The 22,211-nt window shown below is 43.5% G+C and overlaps 3 protein-coding genes across 6 annotated transcripts in view; all 3 read right to left on the bottom strand.

Annotated features, from left to right (window-relative positions):
* spegb (striated muscle enriched protein kinase b) overlaps window positions 1–9,564 on the bottom strand; it is a 43,573-nt gene extending 34,009 nt beyond the window's left edge. For all 4 annotated transcript variants that reach the window (XM_080902066.1, XM_080902067.1, XM_080902068.1 and 1 more), the window contains exon 1: window positions 8,507–9,564. In XM_080902066.1, coding sequence (XP_080758192.1) covers window positions 8,507–8,924 — 418 coding nt within the window. In that variant the 5' untranslated portion in view covers window positions 8,925–9,564. The remainder of the gene's footprint in view (window positions 1–8,506) is intronic.
* A 3,290-nt stretch (window positions 9,565–12,854) lies between these two features.
* LOC308410201 (C-X-C chemokine receptor type 2-like) lies at window positions 12,855–18,460 on the bottom strand. The gene is made up of 2 exons (XM_080903372.1): window positions 14,536–18,460; window positions 12,855–14,435 (listed from the first exon to the last, which is right to left on the bottom strand). Exons 1-2 carry the CDS (start codon window positions 14,540–14,542, stop codon window positions 13,360–13,362), a joined length of 1,083 nt encoding a protein of 360 aa, XP_080759498.1. The 5' UTR covers window positions 14,543–18,460; the 3' UTR covers window positions 12,855–13,359.
* Window positions 18,461–18,601: 141 nt separating this feature from the next.
* nabp1a (nucleic acid binding protein 1a) lies at window positions 18,602–21,806 on the bottom strand. The gene is made up of 6 exons (XM_080903374.1): window positions 20,749–21,806; window positions 20,392–20,530; window positions 20,221–20,292; window positions 19,738–19,822; window positions 19,484–19,553; window positions 18,602–18,952 (listed from the first exon to the last, which is right to left on the bottom strand). Exons 1-6 carry the CDS (start codon window positions 20,840–20,842, stop codon window positions 18,750–18,752), a joined length of 663 nt encoding a protein of 220 aa, XP_080759500.1. The 5' UTR covers window positions 20,843–21,806; the 3' UTR covers window positions 18,602–18,749.
* Between the last annotated feature and the right edge of the window lie 405 nt (window positions 21,807–22,211).

The raw sequence follows: 22,211 nt of genomic DNA, 5'->3' as shown, positions 1-22,211 counted from the left end.
ACTTTGTTAGCAACACATGTTCACGTGTTTGTTAACGCAAATATCTAATCAGCCAGTCACATGGCAGCAACTCAGTGCTTACTGAAGTTCAAACTGTGCATCAGGATGGGGTAAAAGGTTATTTAAGTGACTGAAGATGGCACGGTTGTTTAATTTTCCCCCATGTAACCACGTCTGGCATTCACAGAGAGCAGATATCCAGTAAGAGGCAGATCTCTGGGCAAAGTACCCTGTTGATGCCAGAGGCCAGAGAAAAACAGCCGGACTGTTTTGAGCCGATGAGAAGGAGGCTCTGACGCAGAAAACATCTTTTCATAACCAACATGTGCAGAAGAACACACAACATCTGTTTATGTTTATAAAAGAAAAAATATTGGATAACGTATCTGTCATGGTCCTGGGTCGGTGACCCAGCGCTTTTAGTTATCATTTTCTAGTTTATGATGATGATGATTATTATTGTTTGAGTTCTGTGTGTTATATTTTCGATCTGCCTCTGAGTCTGCATCTGAATCTGTCTGTTTAGTTCAGTGTCTTGTCTGGTTCCATGTATCTGAGTTTCCTGTTTTATTGTGAAGGTCCGCGTCGTATGTGAGTGTGATCAGTTTACGTTTCCCCTGTCCCGTCAGCCCAGATTCCTCCCAGCTGTGTTGCCCTCCTGTCTCTCATCCCCTGATTACTGGTGTGTGTATTTAAGCCCTGTGTGTTCTCCTGCCTGTTGCCGGTTCGTCTGTGTTCCTCCGTGTCAGTCTGTGTAACTCTGTTACCCTGTGTTCCACGGAGTCCTGTTCCTCGTCTGCGTCTCTCTGCTATTCATCATCCGTTGTCATATGCTCCCAGGTCTGTTATTTTAGTTCTCCCAGTTTAGGTGTCTTTAGTTGTTTGTTATGCCCCACTGTTTGTTTGCCACTACACCTCTGTAAATAAAACCACCGGTATCTCATCCACTGCCTGCATCTTGGGTCCTCCTTCTATATCCACACGGCTCGCCTCGGCAGCCGTGACAGTACGAACCGGCCAACATGGACCCAGCAGCATTTGCACCTACCCAGGAGTTTCGGGAGGAGGTAACCGACACGGTCGCAAGGTTGGTAAACCTGTGGCTCGAGCAGGAGGAAGAAGAGTTCCACCGCGCTGTAGAAGCCAGGCTACAGCAGCTACTCTCTGCGCACTCCTGGCTGCTAGACTCGCTTCACCCGCTGGCACGGGACTTCCTCCTTCATGAGCTGCACCTTCGCCCTCCAGCCGCTACCGCTTCCCAACCCAGCCTGGCGGTGAAGATTTTGCCCAGCCTGGCGGTGAAGATTTTGCCCAGCCTGGCGGTGAAGATTTTGCCCAGCCTGGCGGTGAAGATTTTGCCCGGCCCGCCGGAGGTTTTGCCCGGCCCGCCGGAGGTTTTGCCCGGCCCGCCGGAGGTTTTGCCCGGCCCGCCGGAGGTTTTGCCCGGCCCGCCGGAGGTTTCGCCCGGGAGGAAGCGACGATCGCGCCGTCGGCGCGTCGCCCCACAGCCGGAGAGTAGGACTTCGGAACTGCCGGCTGTGGTGAGTGGAAAAGACACTCCGTCTGTTTCGCCAGCTCGAATGATTGTTTATTCCGGGGCTGTGTTTGTTGAGCCAGCTGCCCAGCAGGTAGCTCAGTTAGCCGCCCGGCCGGAAGCCCAGTCGCCACCTCCGCCACATTCAGCCTCACAATCCATAGCTCAATTACAGTCACAGCCAGACTTATTACAAACCCTGTTACAATCCATGGCCCAGTCAGTAGCCCGGTTAGCAGAAGAATCATTAGCTTTATCCTCAGTTCAGCCTCCTGTTCAGCAGTCACCAGCCCTGCATCCTGTGTCAGTTGCTCCACCACCTGTTCAGCCATCACCTTCACCTACTCCTCCTGTACAGCAAGCCATGTCAGTCCAACCCATAACGGACAGTTCAACAACTCCGTACTCTAAGCAGAGAGACAAACCCAAGAACAATGTCAACATTCCTCAAAGGCTGGCCAGTTCTGAGACTGAGATGCACTCCAGGGCCTCCCCAGAGGCTGGGTTTCAGCCCCCATCAGACTCTGGACCCCTGGAGTTTAAGAAGCCAGCTGAGGACTGCACAGAGCTGTCGCTGTCTGAGCAGGGTCAATGCTCTGCGCAGCTGCAGGCCGCTATGTGTTTGCCAGAGGCCCGTGTGCCTGCTGGTCCTGTTCTGTCCCTGCCAGAGGCCCGTGTGCCTGCTGGTCCTGTTGCGTTCCTGCCAGAGGCCCGTGTGCCTGCTGGTTCTGTTGCGTTCCTGCCAGAGGTCTCCGCACCTGCTGGTTCTGTTGCGTTCCTGCCAGAAGTCTCCGCACCTGCTGGTTCTGTTCTGTGTGTGCCAGGGGCTCCAGTGCCCACTGGTTCTGAGACTGTTTTTGCTGGGGGGCCCGAGGAGCCCGTCCAGCCATCTGCCTCGTCAGCTGGGGGGCCCGAGGAGCCCGTCCAGCCACCAGCTGCTCCACCAGCAGCCTCATCCACGCTTGCAGCAGCGGTTTCATCCATGCCGCCATCTGCTGCAGCGCCTCCGTCTGCATCCTCCACGCCGTTGCCTGGCCCGGCCTCTGCTGCATCCTCCACGCCGTCGCCTGGTCCGGATTCAGCATCCTCAGCGTCGCCTGGTCCAGCGCATGCTTCGGCTTCATCCGCTTCACCTGGTCCAGCCACTGCTTCATCCTCGCCTGGTCCAGCCACTGCTTCATCCTCGCCTGGTCCAGCCACTGCTTCATCCTCGCCTGGTCCAGCCTCCGTGTCTTCATCCTCGCCTGGTCCAGCCTCCGCATCACCTGCAGTGGCCTCCTCTTCAGCTTCCTCATCAGCTGCTTTGCCTGGTCCAGCTTCAGCATCCTCATCAGCTGCCTTGCCTGGTCCAGCTTCAGCATCCTCATCAGCTGCTTTGCCTGGTCCGGCCTCCGCTTCTGCTTCATCCTCATCGTCTGGTCCAGCCTCTGCGTCTTCATCCTCATCGTCTGGTCCAGCCTCTGCGTCTTCATCCTCATCGTCTGGTCCAGCCTCTGCGTCTTCATCCTCATCGTCTGGTCCAGCCTCGTCTGGTCCAGCTTCCGCCTCGTCTGGTCCAGCCTCCGCTTCACCTGGGGCTGCAGGGGCCACGCAGCCTTCAGGTCCCCTACTACCACCTCCACATCGTCGGTCATCTGCCTGGCCGCCTGTTGGGCATCTCCGCCACCGTCGACGCCCTCCTGAACGCCGCCACTGCCTTCCACGTGGCCGGCCTCCGGACTTGTTTCCGCGCCGCTGTTGCCGTCCGCACGGCCGGCCTCCGGACTTGTTTCCGCGCCGCTGTTGCCGTCCGCACGGTCGGCCCCCGGAACTGTTTCCGCGCCGCTGTTGCCGTCCGCACGGTCGGCCCCCAGAACTTGACCATCTGGGCCTTTTGGCCTCTGTCCCTCCGTCCTGGGCCCCCTCCGCCCACCCTGGTCAGGTGTTTTTTTTTCTTTTTTGGTTTTGGTCCGTTTTTGTGTTTCTGCTGGGCTGTCTGGAGCCAGCCCTTGAGGGGGGGGTACTGTCATGGTCCTGGGTCGGTGACCCAGCGCTTTTAGTTATCATTTTCTAGTTTATGATGATGATGATGATTATTGTTGTTTGAGTTCTGTGTGTTATATTTTCGATCTGCCTCTGAGTCTGCATCTGAATCTGTCTGTTTAGTTCAATGTCTTGTCTGGTTCCATGTATCTGAGTTTCCTGTTTTATTGTGAAGGTCCGCGTCGTATGTGAGTGTGATCAGTTTACGTTTCCCCTGTCCCGTCAGCCCAGATTCCTCCCAGCTGTGTTGCCCTCCTGTCTCTCATCCCCTGATTACTGGTGTGTGTATTTAAGCCCTGTGTGTTCTCCTGCCTGTTGCCGGTTCGTCTGTGTTCCTCCGTGTCAGTCTGTGTAACTCTGTGTCAGTCTGTTACCCTGTGTTCCACGGAGTCCTGTTCCTCGTCTGCGTCTCTCTGCTATTCATCATCCGTTGTCATATGCTCCCAGGTCTGTTATTTTAGTTCTCCCAGTTTAGGTGTCTTTAGTTGTTTGTTATGCCCCACTGTTTGTTTGCCACTACACCTCTGTAAATAAAACCAACGGTATCTCATCCACTGCCTGCATCTTGGGTCCTCCTTCTATATCCACACGGCTCGCCTCGGCAGCCGTGACAGTATCAGTTTTGGGGTTTTTAAATAATCAAATGTTGGCATCAGTATTGGTCTTAAAGATCCTGTACTGGTTGGTCTTTACTCTTAGTCATTATATTCAGTTTGTCATCTGGAATTCAGATTTAGAAAACTGTCACCAGTACATATCCAAGGCCATGTGACCAGCACCGTTAGTAACCAGTTTATTTAAGCTCTTTTCATAATGTGTGGATTCCTAATGGCTGCTAAGTTCTTTTGCTTATCCATCACTTCACCTTCTTCTGTTCAAACATGGAAATCACAGTTGCATTATATTTCATAGTTTGGATTATGTATTCACTGAATTATGGTTTGTAGCTGTGTTTGGTTTTTGACTCTTGAAAAATCTTTAAAGGGTGCACTATGGACTCTAGTATATTTTTGCACATTGCAGTGAAATCCAGAGAGCTAGCTATTTGTTTATGTTTAAAGCTTTAATTCTTTGTTTCCATTAACTTCAATTTGCACATGTATAGAAAATTTAAACTACAAAAATTGACCTTCAGGATGTTTTAATTTGATATTTACTTGTGACCATATTGTTCATGTTAATACTGTTTATACTTGGACTGTGTATAAAATGAGTAAACTGTAATTAATATTTGGTAAAAGCCTTTTTATCAGACAGAATAGTTATGAGTGAGATCATTTTCAGAACACACTTTAGAAGATCGTCACTAGTCTCTGAGACCCTTAATAATTAAAGACCTGGGACAAAAATCAGCATTTGTGCATGTTTACATCTCGTGATGCCCTTCTGTATTTCTTATGAGCTGGATGGAAACAAGACATCACTGACACACTCAAAAACTCTGACCAAACAGACTCCAATATTCTAAACCATTTACAGCTCATATAAACCCCTTACCTGTCCTTCTGTCCATTGAAAAACACAATAATTTGTTGATGTACTTATGAAGCAACACGGCGCTGTAGGGGATTTCCACAGTGTAACTGTGGCTCCACCTGTTCACTCACATTCAAGGTCTAGGAGGAAGACAACACGGTGAGGAAACTATCCAAACATACTGGAAAAAGGCCACCGTCACCGCCACTCTGTGGCGACAGCTAATGTTCCCAGATGTAGGCAGTGCCAAGCAGTATCATTTAAGCTTCAGACAGGCACTACACCTTTCTAAATCAAATCACTATCAGCCAGTGACCAAAGTGATTCACTCACCTTATGTTTTTAGTGTTTTTCCTGCTTCCTGAGACATAAATCAAAATGAAAGCTAATGTTCTGTATCTGCTGGATGTGTCAAAGAGCAACTGTTTGGCTGCTTTACTGTCATAAAAGGTGATAATAGATGTGTGTTGTGTATAAAATAGCAAAAATAGAAAATAAAGAACGCTGCAAATATTTCGATCATCTTTCAGCTTATTGTTTGGTTTCATAGCAAAGGTGTAAAGAACCAAAAAGCTTTGATACGACCTGCCTGGCACCAAATGACAGACTAAGTTAGCAGCTAAGAGTCAGATGTTTCACACTGGACTGACTAATAGGCTAATAGGAGCTTAATAGCAGGTGGCCAGAAATACACGAATCAATGCTATTGTGGCCCCGTGTCTGGATGTGTAAATATGCAGCTACTGAGTAAATACAATAAATCAACTGCCTAATTAAAGGCAAAAACTAAATAAGGAAAAAGGCATGACATCATTCAGCATGTGGCAGACAGTTTTTTGGTTGTATATTTAGATGATGTGGATTCAAACGCGTACCTTTTCCTGATCAGTGTGCGTGTGTTGGTGGGTCATGCAGGGCTCGGCTAAAATTAGCAGTGATGTCTTCCTGTGTAACAGGAGAGACGCTGGCCTGCTAACATCAGAAAAATCTAAGGCCTGGCACATTCCACTGTATAAATAACTAGGGAGAGTTGGTGGACAAGGGGGGCGGGACAGAGAGACATTTTCAAAGACGGAGGAAGAGGTGGGAGAGGGAGAGAAAGAGAGAGGGAAAAGGTTCAGGCCGGATCATTGAGTGATGGGACAGCTGTAGACTACGAACATGGTGGAGAAGAAGAGAGCTGAATCAAAGTGAAGGTTAAAATGGAGCGACAAATGAAAACTTCCCAGCATAAAAAGCCCAGCAGCACAGGACTTGTTTAGTCCTCACAGGCTGTAAATGCTGACAAAGCTCTCGTCCAGCTAACGGTTCCACAATTGTTAAACTGATCACATGAAACATGAACATTCATGTGAATATTGTGTTGCCTGCTTACATGAAAGCACATTTTTTGCAATGTGATTGCTGTAAACATTGTCATACTGTATCATGTGATAGGGATGTAATAGGACTTCTGCATTATGGTCATTATTTATCTCTAAATGTGTTGGTTTCTCTGATACATACAGTTTGTTAATGAGGTGGTGACACTGGTTTGTTTTTTCTGCGATATATCGTATGATGTTGCAGATTAATGTGCGGTTTCTGGATTTTTAAAACGAAAGGCCAATTATATTTTTTCCAACAATCAAACAGAAATTGAGACTCAACCAAGACTTGTTTAGTTTAACAGCCTGGTTGTGAGATCCTGTTGCGCAGTTTTGTGTATCTTTTTGTGGACAGTGTCCAAGCATTCAATATTTATGTAGGAAAGGAAATGTTATACGCTGCAGTATTTTTTTGCTGCCTACACTACAAACAATTCTTGTGATCAGCTGTCCAGTTTGCAGACTTCACCACTCTTTTAGAACCCATTTTTCTGTCCTAGGCTTGCACAATCTCTCTTGTTCTTTGATACGAGGAAAAACTGTTATATAAGGACCCAGTCCCTTTTCCCACCAGAAAACACTTTCAATCTTCCAAACTTTAGTGATGTTTAAGTGAGTACAGTGTATCCAGGAGAGATGGTTCTGACATCTTTGCTCACGTAAATGCATGCCACATGTAATATATTCTAACAGCAGGAAAGGGCAGTTAGAAACTTAAGCAAGAGTTTCCCTACACACTGGTGCTGACTGCAGAACAATGACAAATGCTGGGGCTGATATATGAAGGGCAAATTTGAGGAGCAGCTAATGCCATTTTTCAAAGCAGCTGAGGTGGTCAAAGCACTCAGGTGAGCTGAATTTAGATCAGTGCCGGGGATGACAAGAAGCATGAGAAGAGGTTTTTGTTGATAAGAATGCATTGCACCGGCCTCCGGAGCGTCTCCAGTTAGACATTGAGGAATCTAACTGTAATGCATTCTCAGGGACTCACCTCAGCTAAATCGGTCAAAAGCAGCGGTTGGCTTAAGGGTGGTTTATTTTCAGCATGCATGGTGGAAATCCAGCTTTTCCACTACATGCTTTTCTCAAACAACAATGCACCACAAAGGGAGACTATACTTGTATCTTACTGCACGCTTCAGCAGGACAGAACATCGAAGAAAAACAATATGCTTTGCAAGCACACACTGCATTTGGCTGTTTGTGCGTATAAGTTTATTCTTTATTATCTGATTTTGCGATTATATTTTAGGTGTTTTGCCTCAATCTCAGCTTCAATCACAGTGCCATGCACTGACCTTGAGTGAAATGATAATGATATAAACTGATTTAACATTGAAAAGAACGGTGAGCTATAATAATGATCTTGTGACAATGAAGCCTATGGAGCAACTTGCATCCTTTTTGGAATATTAACTGCAACTCCAACCCTGGTGGAATAGATTCACAGACGGATCAGCGGCTGCTCTAGCACGTCATCCCTGTCCTTGTGTACATGTGCAAAACATGGATGTATACGATGACTGACACTTCACCACCAGCATTGAAAAATTGTTGAAGCTTTGACTTGTCACTGGCAGCACGTAGCAACAAGTTTGTAGCTAGATTTGTTGGCTTCCATTAAAAATAACTTTCAGACATTTGCTTCTGCCATCAGTCGTGCATCAATACGTGCAGCTACATTTTTAAAAGCTGCATGGACACATTTGAGATTGATTTTTAGCAAATGCAGTTGCTATTTTGCTCTCCATGTGCGCTGTTTAGCTGCAGACTGGTCAGAGGAAGATGGTCTATAATCAGACTGCAAATGGAAATCATGAAAGCTTCTTGTCATGAAAACCTTGTCCTTTGCTTTCATATTCTGCATATTCATTTGCAGATGCTTGTTTATAGAGATTACTGATATTCTAAAGGCTCAGGAACCAATCAAGCACCATAGTGGACTTTTAAGGGAAAACTGGAGGGTTTTTTCCAATTAATTTGAAGGTTACTTTTGGAAAAGTGTGGTATAAAATGTTTTAGTGGATTTTCACATGTCAAAACCTGCAAAGTGAATCCAGAAAAAGCTATTCAGTCTGAAGTAAACCTTTAGACAGATGGATATTACCTTCACCCAGATCCAGTACAGCAAGCACAGCGCTGCTCCGAGCCTCTCCCAGGTGATTGTTGGCAATGCAGGTGTAGAGACCAGCATCACTCGGTTTGCAATCCCTAATCCATAGCCCTCCGTACTCTTGGTTCTCCATGTTGAGGAGTTCATCGTTATGGTACCAATACAGGGAAGGCTGTGGATCTCCAGCCACAGTCACCTTCAGACGGATGTCACAGCCTGTCCCCACGGCAGCGTTCCTCATTTTCCGTGTAAAAACCGGTGGGGTTGGGGTGTGGTAACCAGGTCCTTGAGGTTCCGGGACAACTTGGTCTGGGCTTGCTTTGGACCGTTTTGGGGGGATGATGGGACTTGGTGGTGCCCCTGCTTCATCTGCCCCTTTTTTCAGGGTCATTTGCACCTCAGCTTTTCTCATGGCTAAAACAGTCTACCTGGACTTTATGATTATATCACTACCTGGGCCTTGTCTTAGCAAGCCGTAGTCATGCCTTAAAAGGGCATTAGAGGCTACAGGTTACACACATACACACATACATTACAGCTAACATGGCGTTCATGTTTTTGAACATTGGAGAGATAAATTCATTTTACTTTTACTTTAGAAACACGTCAATAAGATTAAGTGCTCCTTGAATTGCTGTTCTCTAACCGCAGCTGTTGTTTGAAGAAGAAAAAGAAATTGTTGATCATCAGGTAATTAAGCAGATAGAGATAGCTGCCGCTCTCCTGCCTGAAGGTATTTTTAGGGCAAGACCTACTGGATCATGTTGCATTAACGGCTCCCTGGACTTGTCTGTTAGAAGTGACGGTTGCTTCTCCCCCTTCTTTTCGTGGTCTTCTCTGACTTTTCAAACTTTTGTAACCAGTTCCCAGAAGTGTGTAACGCATTCACTCAGCATTGTGTGAAAGTCTTCAGTGAGATTCCTCTTTATTCCTGGTGGCCTTGAGAGTGTTTCTTGGTTGGCTTCTGGTTGAATGGAAGCATCAAGTCCTCTCTGGTGAGTCGCACAGTGCCCCCCCCCTCCCACCTTATCCCATGAGTTAAACCGCCCCACTCATGATCTCCCCCTTAGCTCTACCAGTCAGGGGAAATGACAGTCACAGCCCAGCAAGTCTTAGAACGACAGCTGCATGCTGAACCATCTGACCACTCACTGCTGGGCTCCCGCCCCCTTGTAATTTTTAGCCAACCTGAGGTCAGTAGAACATGTGAGGTGGCGCAACACTTGGTACACCAGAGGGTCTGCATGGGGCATATGTTCAATTTCTAAGTCACAGAGTCTGACATTGCCCCCCCATTATGTGTAAGGTGTCAAATTTCATGTGTATCATTCAAAACAAATTTATCATTGGAATAATTATGTGAGGCAAGAGTTGGACCAATGAAACAAATATTGTAGGAATCCTTAAGTATTTAGTAGCAAAGGTAGCTGAGGTGGCGTCAGAGGTGCTAACCTGTTGGCTGATGTTGGCTAGTATGTCGCATAATCCCCCCCCCCCCCCCCCCCCCCCAAAAAAAAAAAAAACGTAGCAAAACTGTGCACATTGTTTTCAGAAACCATAGATCATATATTAAAAAAATATTAACGTGAGTGTTAATGTTGCATAGCTTGCCCTCCAGTTGGCACTTCCAACGCACAGGACTTTGTAACATCTAGTTAAGGTAGACCTTAAACAAGTCAATTTATTACGGTCACAAATGTTAGGTCAAAAGAAAAAATATCTGTGGGTTTATCGGAATATCTGTTTTTTTAAATCACCAAATACTTCTATCGGTGTTGTTCTTAAAAATCCTTTAGTGGCTGGTCTTATTTTTCTATTAGTCATTACATTCAGTTTGCCATCTGTAATTTATGACTGATATTGAGTGTTATAAGTGTTGATGGTACAAAGTTTGCCCACCAGTGGGCCCTCTGGAACTTCCCTGCTGGCAATACACATGTTTGAAGTACCTGACACGCACTGTGGAAACAAGTAACTACACGAAACAAATGGTGGAGACATCTGTTCATGATTGATGTGTCTGAATCATGGACTTAACAACTATCAGCTGATATTTCCCAGGATATTGGCTTTTTAAATATCAATTTAATATCAGCATCTTAAAAAGTCTTTATCAGTCGAGCTCTAATTATCAAGCCTGAAGTTGCATTTGCATTTTCAGCATCGTAAGTTTGCCTTGGAAATGGGAAATGTCGACATGCCCTAAAGCAGACCTTCCCAAAGTGTGGGGCCCGCCCCCTAGGGAGGGGGAGGGGCACAGAGCCATGGCAACAGTATCCCACATTCTTGATTTTTAGTTCACAAACACTTGTTGTAATGACTACTCCTGACATTTTGGAGATGTTAGCGCTTTATACAGTAAAGTTACAGCGGGATACAAATAACATCAGGCTGATCCTGCCACGATTTGTCCCCCGGTTCAAATCACAGACAAACAGTATCCCACAGTTGTTTGTTTTTAAACCCATTTTGCACAGAGAGGCGTTTTTTTTTATTTGATAGCAATGTTGAATATTATTACTCAGGGAAAAAAACAACTACACAAACATAATCACACTGTGACGCCTCTGCCTTTGTAAATGGAGGGACAGTAGCTGCCTGTTTGTATGTAAGCTGTAAAACCCGAAGATAGTCAGATTAACAGAAACGTATTTTGTCTCTATCTGCCATTCTGCAATTCATCTCATGTAAACAAAAACGTGGCGCACAGCGTGACGTGAAAAAGGGCACATACCTTTGACGTTGCCTGGCGAACTCTGTATTCCTTGTTCACATGTACACGCAAAAAAGGAGTTTTAAAAAGATCTCCGTTTTCGGTGATTCAAAACGCTGTTCACGTGTGAACGAAACAGCTGCGTTTTCAAAAATAGCCGTGTAAATGTGGATGTAGCGTAAAAGAGTTAGTAGTTTATTTTCTTACTACCTGTAATTTATTGCAGATTACTTGTATTTGGTTAATTGTTTACTAAATGTTTGAGTTGTGAAATAAACCACAATGGAGCAAAATATGGGTGTGTGTGGTTGGAGGATGTGTGCGTGCGCGCGTGCACGCGCGGGGGGGCGAACATTTTTCTTGTAAAACAAAGGGGGCCTAAAGAATTTATTGTTTTGTTTGTTTCTTTATTTTATTTACTAATGTTCGATGTTTATCAAACAAATGGTTCACTTAATAAAGTTTAACATGAGAGACTTATGACTCTGATGTCCAACACTCTATAGACAAGGAAATAAAGTTAAACCTTATAAAACTGACACAAAAACTGAATCTGGAAGTGGCTTTCCATCAACAAACCCAAATTTAAGTTGTATAATCGTGTATATAATTGTACTTTTATCACAAACCGTGCCCAAAACAGCTCAAAAAACCTGCGGTCTCCCAGTATTGCTACACATTTAGTGCTAGCATGCTAGCTTTGCACATGTACTTGTCCATTTATATTTATATGTATATTTATACCTATATCTCTATCTTTATCTCTTTATCTTAATATTTATCTATCAATATCTCTGTTTTACACTCATTTTATACGAGTGCCTGATGTTTGAGATATATTTGCTGCTATGACAACTCAGTTTTCCTCCGGGATTAATAAAGTCTCTGATTCTGATTTACAATATACATGAATGCTGAAAGAAGCTGCAAACTTCAGCTGCAATGAAAACAAAAAAGCCTGACATACATGGAGCAGTTTTGTTGTAAAAAAGGACAAAGCTTGTAAGACCTGGGCAGTGAGAAAAACATGAACCTTTTAATTAACCTCTTACACCTGGTAGGAAAAAAGGAAAAGCACAAAACTCAAGAAAGCAACGTTTTGGGCTGTAAATGTTAGATTAAAAAGTTTGAAAATCCACTTTCATAGCTTTTGCATCCTGGATTTGTGAAAACTATTTAAAGTTAGACACAAGTTCAGCAGTAGCAGTTGGTTAGTTGCACACCTGCAAGTTCTTCCCGGCAAAATAGGAGTTTCTGTGGATCATCCAAACTGGCGCTATTTCTGCAAACCCAACAGCCAGTGCCAGTATTGAACCAACATGCTTGTCAGTTATCAAGTAAATTAGATGTTTTTGATCATTTTGTAATCAAGAGGGAGTAGATATCGCTCCTCCGATCTCAAATATGGCTGCATTTCTGTGGCTGCAGTCATCAAAACTTCTGCTTTTTCTCCCCTATACAAGCAAAGTTCACACCATTAACCCAATGGTGGGAACCTTGTGGAGGGGGGGGGGGGGGGGTTCCCATCATTTGACTGTGGTGTCTCAGCTGATCAATGAACACGTAAACCTCCAATGACTCTGCGGTGTCATATCAATCACAACCAAAGGAGCAAAGTGGATGGTTTTATTCATTTCTCATATATACAGACGTTGATGGCAACCATATACAGATACAAAAATGTGAATGCATTTCTATAAAAATAACTCAATGTTATGTAATTGATGAACTGATGTTTCACAATCTACCGCCGAATTGTTGCAACTCAGAGTTCACTGGCAAGGGCTCAGTGTTAATGTTGTAATGCTGCGATGTCGTGTTGAAACGCGACATTTTTTATTTTCTCTTTCTTCAGAATCGTCATTGAAGATGACGGGGCGAATTTAACAAAAAAGTGTGTGCAGCAAATCAAAGTTAAATAATAATAAAATAGAATCTAAAGTCTTAAAAAGTATGTACACTAATAATATTATTACACAAATTATTTAAAAATATTTTGAAGTCTTTCTTTGACAAATATTAGCTGCAGTACAAATATGAGGATTATCAAAACTAGCAGTTTTCCACACTTTAATCCCCACATTAAATCTCCCTGATCAGCTGATCTGAGTAGTTTCAAGTGTCTCTGATGTTCTCACATGATTGTAGGCGTGAGCTCCGATGACAGCGAAAATCTGCTGCTTCTTGATGTTGACGATCTTTCAATGATTCTTATCTTTGCCATTAACTGCCGTAGCCTCCTTCTGAATTTCTCTCCCAGGGAAGCGTACAGCACTGGGTTTAAACAGCTGTGAAGCAGGGCCAGACTCTGGGTGACAAACATGGCCTGGTCCACTGCTGTCCTCGCTGGGCACTGATACTCTACTATCTTTGCCCTGAAAAATGTGTCCACTATCACTACTAGGTGGTACGGCGTCCAACAAAGCAGGAAAGCGAGGACCACGAATATGATAACTTTCATGGCTCGCTGGCGTTGAAACCCCCCACGGATGTGAAGGAGGCGATGGATGGTGATTCCGTAGCAGGGCAGCATGATGGCCAGGGGGATGAAAAAACCCAAAGTGTGGCGGAGAATTCTGGTGGCCAGTCGCCACTCATCAGCAGTGCTGGGATCGTATTTTTCAGTGCACAGTACGTGACTAGAGTTGTAAGAGGTGAAAGTGGAGCTGAACAAGCCCGGGAGGGACAGAAGCGCTCCGACAATCCAGACGGCGGCGCAAACTCCCCAGCTGACCAGCTGTCGATTAGTCCTACGAACCTCCATGGCGCGCACAATCACAGTGTACCGGTCCACACTGATGCAAGTCAAGAAGAGAATGGTTGAGTAGAAGCTCACCTCTTGGAGGACAGTGACTATTTTGCACATGGCTTCTCCAAATACCCAGCCCCGAGTAACCGAGGTGGCCCAGAACGGGAGGGTGATGGCGAGCAAGAGGTCTGCGATCGCCAGGTGGAGGAGGTAGAGGTCAGAAGGGGTCAAAGGTTGCTTGCTTAAGCTGATCACCAGCCCCACCACCACGTTACCGGGAAGTGCCATCACAAAGATGAGGACATAAAAGACACTGACAACGATCATCACAGTATCTGAGATGGTGTGAAAGCTACAGGGCTGGGTGGCGGGGTCAAGTAAAAAGTCTGTGTAATTATAGCTAAAGTTCAGAGCATCGTAAATGGCACCAAAATCCTCCCAGGACAATGATGCGTTTGGTTCTGAGGACAAAAAAGAAAAAAAGAAAAGAAAGCATTAAATTATTACAAAGACTTTTCCCAAAAAGATTTAAGTTGATGAAAGGAGGATGAAAAAACTCACCAGTCATTGTGATGTCTTCTCAGCGGGACGCACTGAATGTGTCACACAAAGGCATTTGTCTCCTAAATGATGTATCCCTCTAGACCCCTCCCACCAGGTCCATTTTCCTGTTTGCGTCACACACACAGACTTTGATTTGCTCAAGAATCCAAACATGAAGGAAGTCTGTTTCCAGTCCCATTTACATTTACACATAGCTGCAAGCATATAGCACAACGTCACTGTCATTTATTTCTTTTTACAGCTTCATGTGTTGTTGTTTTTTCTTTTTAATACATCATTACAGAGTATTTTTAATAGTCTTTTTTTGTTGTTGTTGCTAAACCACAGTGCTTCCCCCAAAACAAACCCAGGCCCATGATGTGAATCACTGTGTCATGGGATTACTGTCACACTGGAGGCAAAATTGAAACAGAAACCACTTGTTGATGTGGTCTGTGAAATCTGTGAAGTAAAAAAAACACTGTTTGTTTTGTTTTGTTCCATGCATCGCGATCGTGTAAGCCATATACAGAAAAAATGGGAAAATAAGGAAAAAAAGCCTGGGGTACCGTTCAGCCTGTCGACAGTAGGATCTTTAGGAGTTGCCAGATCATCTTTTACCGCAACCATCAACCTGTGCCCTGGCCTGAAAATATGAACAGTTACAGCAATCTGACAGCAGAAGGGTTACCGTCATGATGATAATTCAGTGATTGCAGATTGGGGAAAAGCCTTGAATGTCGTGCACCTGAGTGCACAGTGATGCTGGTATAGCTACAGGTTATACATGAGTTGTATCAGGGTTGCCAGATTCCCAAAAGAGATTGTCAGTAGATGCAGTGAAGCTGTCAGCATGTGAGGCTGATAAGAGATCCTTCTTTGTAAATAAACCAATGGTGTGGCTTAAGAAAATCCTACGTGGCCTGCTTCTAGAGCTGTTGTGCTCAAAAGATTTCCAGTAAACTTGACAATAGCCTTTCAGGCCGAGGGGTAAAATACAAAATGAAGCAAAACACACCACAACATTGCTCCACCTTTTCCGACTCAGTTTAGAATCCTATACAAATGATTTTGTATGTGTTCAAAATTTTTTTAAATTAGTCGATATGTTCAAAATTTATTGATGTAACAGGTTGAAATCCTCATGTCGGCTTCTGTCGGTACAAATCTAAAATATGACAAATCACACGACGCTACTAGACTTCTGATGAAACACTGAGGAAGTTCCCAGCTCATCACATTCTTTGTCAACACGAGTGTCTAAGATCACATTTCCTGCCACACTTCTCATGTGTGTGTCAACTTCCAGTGTCACAAGCTCTCGGCTTTTATCATAAACATGTTTTGAACATATCGTTCTTTGAAAAAAATAATAAAATAACTTTAAAAAATAGTTCTTTGAAAGGTGCTCAGCAGTGACATGATTGCAAAAAAAGACTAAGAAAAAAACACATCTTGGTAAATAAAAGTAGAAATATAGAGTTACAGTAAAATGAACAAGTGATTACAACACATGAGCAACACAGAAATGAATTCTGAAACAGTGCTTTAAATATTTGAAATGAGCCTCGACCTCTGATTGAGAACAGGATTAGTGTATCAGGAGCTGTAAAAATAATCTTTTGGATTAGGGATGTTAAAACTGATGGGTTGTTTGATTGGATTTACTTTGCAATTCTGGACCAGGTCAACTTAGATGCTCTAAGATACAGTGGGAATGTGCAGCAGAAATCTAGACTCACTAACCCGAACACTGAGCCACACTGAAAAAAACCTGCCTGATATCAAAGACGACAGACAGATTCTCACTTTTATCATCTGTGAGACGGGATTGTATTTGCAGGATCTTATTGTGTTGTGAAGACTTTAATGGGGGGGAAGGAACGTTACCCATTAACATCAAAGTGTACTTGGCACGCCAATCTAACTTGCATGGTGTATTGCAGGGGTGTCAAACATAAGGCCCAGGGGCCAAAAATCATCCTGGTGAAGATTCCTATCCAATCACAGCTTTTCCCCACACATAAAATCCTCCCCAGCGGCCATTTATACTAAAGTAATTAAATGATAAATTTTACCCATTTACTTCTTACAGGCCAAACAGTCGTGCTGACAGATATCTTCCTTTAGAACTGGATGCAAAAACAGAATCATTATGAAGAAGTGCTGTGTGTTTGGAAACTTTTTTTTTTTTTCAAGGTCACACAAAAACAGAAGTTTAAAAATTTGAATAAACGTTATTTAAACTCAACAGATTTTTCTCCACGGGGGGGAGAAACTCTTGCAAATGAAATTTGCAATTTTAGTAAAGACAAGTTGGATGTGCAGTGCTAATGTATTTAAGAGCTGCTTATTCAAAGGGGATTTTGTGCATTTCCCACTTTGCTGAAATTAAAATAAAGACATTCAGTGGAAAGACGATGATTCGGGGACGGGCATATTTAAATTTATCTTTATGCAGGTGCTCAGGATCTAAGTTCACCCTACAATGAGGTTTGATACCCTAAATTTGTCTTACTTTAAATATGACGTGAAGTCCAGCTGTTTAGACTAAAAAAAACAAAAAAACAAAACACTCCTAACAGCTGCTTTAGGGATCTCTTGTAGTCCCAGCAGCACACGGATCAAACAGCTGGCCTCTACAGGCAACTACACTTTTGTTCCACTTGTGCACACAGAAGACAAAGGTGGTGTCCTGGTGTTTTTGTGCAGCTTGAAGTCTACATGTACGTAAACTAACGTGAAAGGCCCTTTCACCTTTTGACATAGAGAGTAAGAATCAAACAAAAAAAAAAATAAAAAGAGAAAAACCACAAGTGCGTCAGAAAAGTGAGACTGGGAAATTGCGCCATCCTGAGGCCATAACGTTTAGGTGCTTGGTGCAACAGAGGATATGAAGACAGGGTTTTGTCGAAAGCAACACATTGCTTCAAAACAAAATTCTTAATGCAAATGCTTTCATTTGTACAGACATAAGGGTCCTAACCCAACTGTGATAAAGGAAGTTAAACAATAAAACTCCAGTTCCACTTCTGCTTGAGCAATCTCGCCAAAAACCTGAAGTAAAGAAAAGTAAAACGGTAAAGTAACCATTGTCTGGGCAAAGCAAATCATGCGAAGGCATGTCCAAAAATAACATAATTTATCAATCTGGGCACTAGATGGTGCTGTAGAGTGCAATGATGAGCAGAAAGTAGGTTTATTTTGCCGTTGTGGCAGTGTGGAGCTTTAATAGAGGTGGCAGCATGTTTACAGGACGATGAGTCTTTTGGGGTGATGTGCATTCAGGCCCCTGAACACTTCTCATGTAGGCTTTAAACTGCAGTGTAAGAATATATCAGCAACAGTACGAGTAACTCAAGCTCTCAAACAGACTACAGAAAAGCAAATGTGACAGAAAATTGCTCTAAAATTTATTTGGTGAACTGTTTTTGCCAGTATTTAAGTGGTCCCTAAAGGTACAGTTGATGGCCAACAAAGAAAAAAAGAAAACAACAAAACATGTCTTATTGAAAAGAAAAAAAGAAACCGTTCACTATCAGTCTACCTACCAATAATTAAAACTCAAAACTAACACCTTTCCTTTCACACAGTCACTTCAGAAAACAGTTTGGTTTGAAGAGTTTCACGTGGGCAGTCAGTTCAACTACTTATTTTCACAATTTAAGGCCTTTTTTTCCTCTAAAAAACTAAATAAAGCAGAAACTGATTTCCTGAATTAAATGACAGCTAAGCCTCGACATAAATTAAGAGAAGAAAGTGCATCAAGTGTTCAAGTAGGGTGTATAGTTTTAAAGAACATGAAGAGGGCAAGGGTTCAGGTTGGTGTTTGTTTGGGAGTTGGGGGGGTAACACTGGCACAGAACTGGCAACTTGAAGAAGAAGGGTGCAGACTGGGAAGCTGCCCACACCTCAGCCACACCAGGTCGCGACTATCTAAGAAGCCCTGAAAACGCATAAAGTGGTAGATCATAATCACACTGTGCTGCTTATGAGAGCACTACCTGCACTACGGATGACAGACGACACATCTGATCATGTTAGCCTGGATTAAAAAAAAGAAAGAAATTCTGCAAGTAGTCAGTTGTTTGGTTTTTTTTGTTTTTTTATAGCCAACACAGGCTGTGATGAAGACGGGGCAGACAGGTCGGAAAGCTGTAAGAGGGGGGTAAATGGTGACGTCCATAGATTTCTCACATACCACCCTCCCCTGCACCTTCTAACCCCCAATTTCATCTTTTGGCACGTCGTGGGTCCCTGCCGTTGCTAATTGTAACTGAGGACTTTGTAGCTGGTGGGGCTCCAGCAGCAGTAACCGAAGGGGCACCGTTGCCAGGCGACCGTCCATTGGGCCGCCCGACGTTCCCAAACGTGGGGTCACGGGGTGCACCAGGTGGTTGATTATTGTTGGCATATGGCGGCATGGCACCGTTACCTGCAGGTTAGAAACATGAGTCAGTCCTCACTCATTTCTGTTTTTTGTCTCACATTTGTGGGTGCGACTGAAGTGTGTTTTGTTTTAACATGTCACCTTCTTCCTTTTAAAATCACAACATGAGTCATTTGTTAGAAGCAAGCTCATGATTGCCACCTCATGTTTGGTGTATTTTCTTTATTTTACCGCCAAGTTGTGTTTTAACTCTAGTTAAAACTAAACTAAGTGAGAAAATTACATAACCCTTGAAATGCCAGCCTTTTCATCCCTTAAAAGATTATTAAGCACATTTGTGAATAATTCAATTGATGACAGACGAACTTCTTTTAGCTGCTTCGCCTTATGCCAGTCCCTGTCTGGAATCTGAGTTTTTGAGGCTCCATCAGTACAGACATAAAGCTTTGTAAATGCAGGTGACTACAACAACAAACCCAATGTTAGCATCAAAGTGTACAATTACATAACACATGCACACAAGTCATCAGTCAGCTTGTGGTTAACTCAAAATTTGCATTAGGAAAATACACTGACCTGGTGGAGCAGATGTACCTGAATTCTGATTGGGTGGAGAGTTCCCCCTCTGATTCTGGTCAGGCTTCCCCTGGTAGACAAAGAGGAAGGCCACCTTAAATATATTTTCACTTAGACTGAGGCATGCAGAAAGCTTGCAGAAGATAGTTTAGCTTGATTTATTTGGGGAAATGCACAGATCTGCGTGAGAACAGGACAACCAAAGTGTTCTTGAGGGGTCTGCACCAGCTGGCCAGTTTCCTAAGAGTACTCACAGACTTGTTTTGCTGGTTTGCTTGGGCTAGCAGCTCTGGGTTTGGTTCACTGAAGTTGGGCACTTCTGAATACACCATACAGAATCTGGAAAGATATTAGAGAACATTTAATCATCTTGTATGATCGTTTCAGCCATCAGCTGTATTGCACTCATCCTTATGAAGAAATGCCCCACTATTCACACTTTATCAGCCAAGGGAAAGCCAGACTGTAACAACCACAAACTGTACTGTAGTAGAGGTCAGTGTGCAAACTTATAAAATGAAATTTTATTCGCTTTAGAAATAAACTTCAAAAATGCTCCAATCATATTTTGTGAAATGCATTAAAATGCTTGACTGTGTTTTAAAACTGCCTAAAACTAAAAATGTTTTACCATTACATTTTACAAAGCATGACTCTGGAACAGAGTGATACGCTAAGCAGAATTCCAAGAGGGACCGGAGCATTACATAAATAGATGTGTGTGACCATCTACTTACTCTCCAATCTTCTGTAGATCTCCTCCTCTTCCAGTGTATAAGGTCAGGCAGCCTTTCCATATAGATGCATAGCTAGCAGAGAAATACCAGGTTAAACTGGTGCAGACATACAAAATATGCAAACACCGATCTCTCTGGCAACATTGAAGATTTCTACATCCGCAGTCTTACCCTCTGGTTAGCTTGATGATGTCCCCTGGCTGAATAAGGCTGCCGAGTTCATCCCAAACGGAGATAGCTATGCTACCGCTCTTGTCTGCCACCTTGCATGAGCGCACCTCATGGCCATCTTTCGTTTTGGTTACTCGACCTAACAAAAAAAAAAAAGAAAAAAAGACTCAAGGTACAAATAGCTCTACCAGAGGCCAACTCTCAACTTTCACATAGAACAGTATTAAATCAAAGCCTCACTGTATTTAGGCTGTATCTCTCATGGCTTTCACAGCAAAGCTGCCGGTCCCTTTAAGAAAAAGGAGCACGAGTTGATGTAGGGAGAGACCGCTTTAGCCTCACAGTCCAACTACTCACCTATTTCCAAAACGATGAACACGATATTCAAATTTTTCGAGCCAGGCTTCACATCCTTTATCAAAAACAAGGCCTCGTTTGTTGGTGCTGCCATTATTAGTGTCGAGGGTGGAAAAAACGGACCACTGATGTCTCTCTTCCTGTCACTCAAACTCAGCAGCTATAACTGTCGTTACTATGTAATGGGGAGCTAAAACCGTTAGCTTCAGCTTAGCTAACTAGTTAGCCTGTCAGCCTTGCTACTTCTAACACGTATCTTAACTGTTTATAACATAAAACACAGGGGACCAGCGCCTTAGATAACCCACATTAAACTTAACACAAACGCTTGTGACAGTGGTGAAGGACAACTATACTCTTTACAGCTAACTGACACTAGCAGGGTGACAAGATAGCTCCGCTAAGGAACAATTCGCTAAATGTTTGCTAGCTCCCAGTTAGCTACCTTATTTTAGTTTCAGAATACGAGTGTCTGGATATCTCGTTTTTCGCGATTATCGCCATAATGTCAGCTTCATTCTTCTCATAAAATTAGCTAACGTAGAATCCGTTGCAAAGTAGCTGTCAAGTACTCAAAACGATGTTTCGAAATCAGATACCAATAGGCTGACAAATCCAGAATCCCTGGTTCAATCTGAGGTTCCTGTTTTAACAAATACCACTCCACTGACTGCAAGTTACATTACAGCTTAATGTGCTGCCTGTACTTCTAGCCTTTTTTAGTAGACCCACTCGATCATTTAGACACTTCTTTTTAATGCTTTTAAACTAATCGACCGCATTTCCTTTGTGTGCCTTTTGTAAGTATAAAGAACTGTTAGCCTTGTTAGCGCGCAGTCTGGCCAAATGCTTTGTTATACGACTAGTGTGTCTATTTTTAACTATCTGTAGCCCCAGTAGCGTTGCTGTTGTTCGAACAACACTTATTGTTAAACGTCCGAGGTATTAATCCCTAAATACTACGGCCCCCAAAACGCTGTTTTTTTAAAAAAAAAAAAAACTGTACACACTGCCAACTGCACGGTTTAACCTTCCTGAACAATGCCCCAAAAACTACGTCAGCTGTACTGCCGGTCAGTTTTATCTCCACCGGACGATTCCATTTTTCTACACGGCGAAGGGGTATATTCGTAAAAGTATATTTTAATGTGATTTTATATAGACAAATCAATATATAGAGAACAATTGTATAGTTGTATTCTTGTAAGATACTGCATCCAAAACCATAAAAAGGCACAAAACCTAGCTGTTTAGAGTTGCAAATGAAAGCAGTTGGTTTTTACCATAGCAAATGAATTCCATTCACAAACAACGCGAGACGAGAGGAAATGTGAGTTTACTATCAACCGTAAAACGAACGGTGGTTTGCTTATTTATTTATTTTTAATAATGTCGCATCCGTTTTACTAATCTCGGTTTATCGTTGTTTTTGTCTTCAAGGTGTCCCAGTTTAAACACGGATT

This window comes from Rhamphochromis sp. 'chilingali', assembly GCF_963969265.1.
Source record: "Rhamphochromis sp. 'chilingali' genome assembly, chromosome: 14".
NCBI classification, from domain to species: Eukaryota; Metazoa; Chordata; class Actinopteri; order Cichliformes; family Cichlidae; genus Rhamphochromis; species Rhamphochromis sp. 'chilingali'.
This window is presented reverse-complemented; position numbering and strand designations above follow the sequence as displayed.

Coding starts and splice junctions, on each gene's coding strand:
- nabp1a (XM_080903374.1), bottom strand. CDS start 20,842: ATGGCAGCACCAACAAACGAGGCCTTGTTTTTGATAAAGGATGTGAAG. Junction 19,823..20,220: donor GATCTACAGAAGATTGGAGA/GTAAGTAGATGG, acceptor ATATCTTTCCAG/ATTCTGTATGGTGTATTCAG. Junction 19,554..19,737: donor CAAACCAGCAAAACAAGTCT/GTGAGTACTCTT, acceptor TTTGTCTACCAG/GGGAAGCCTGACCAGAATCA.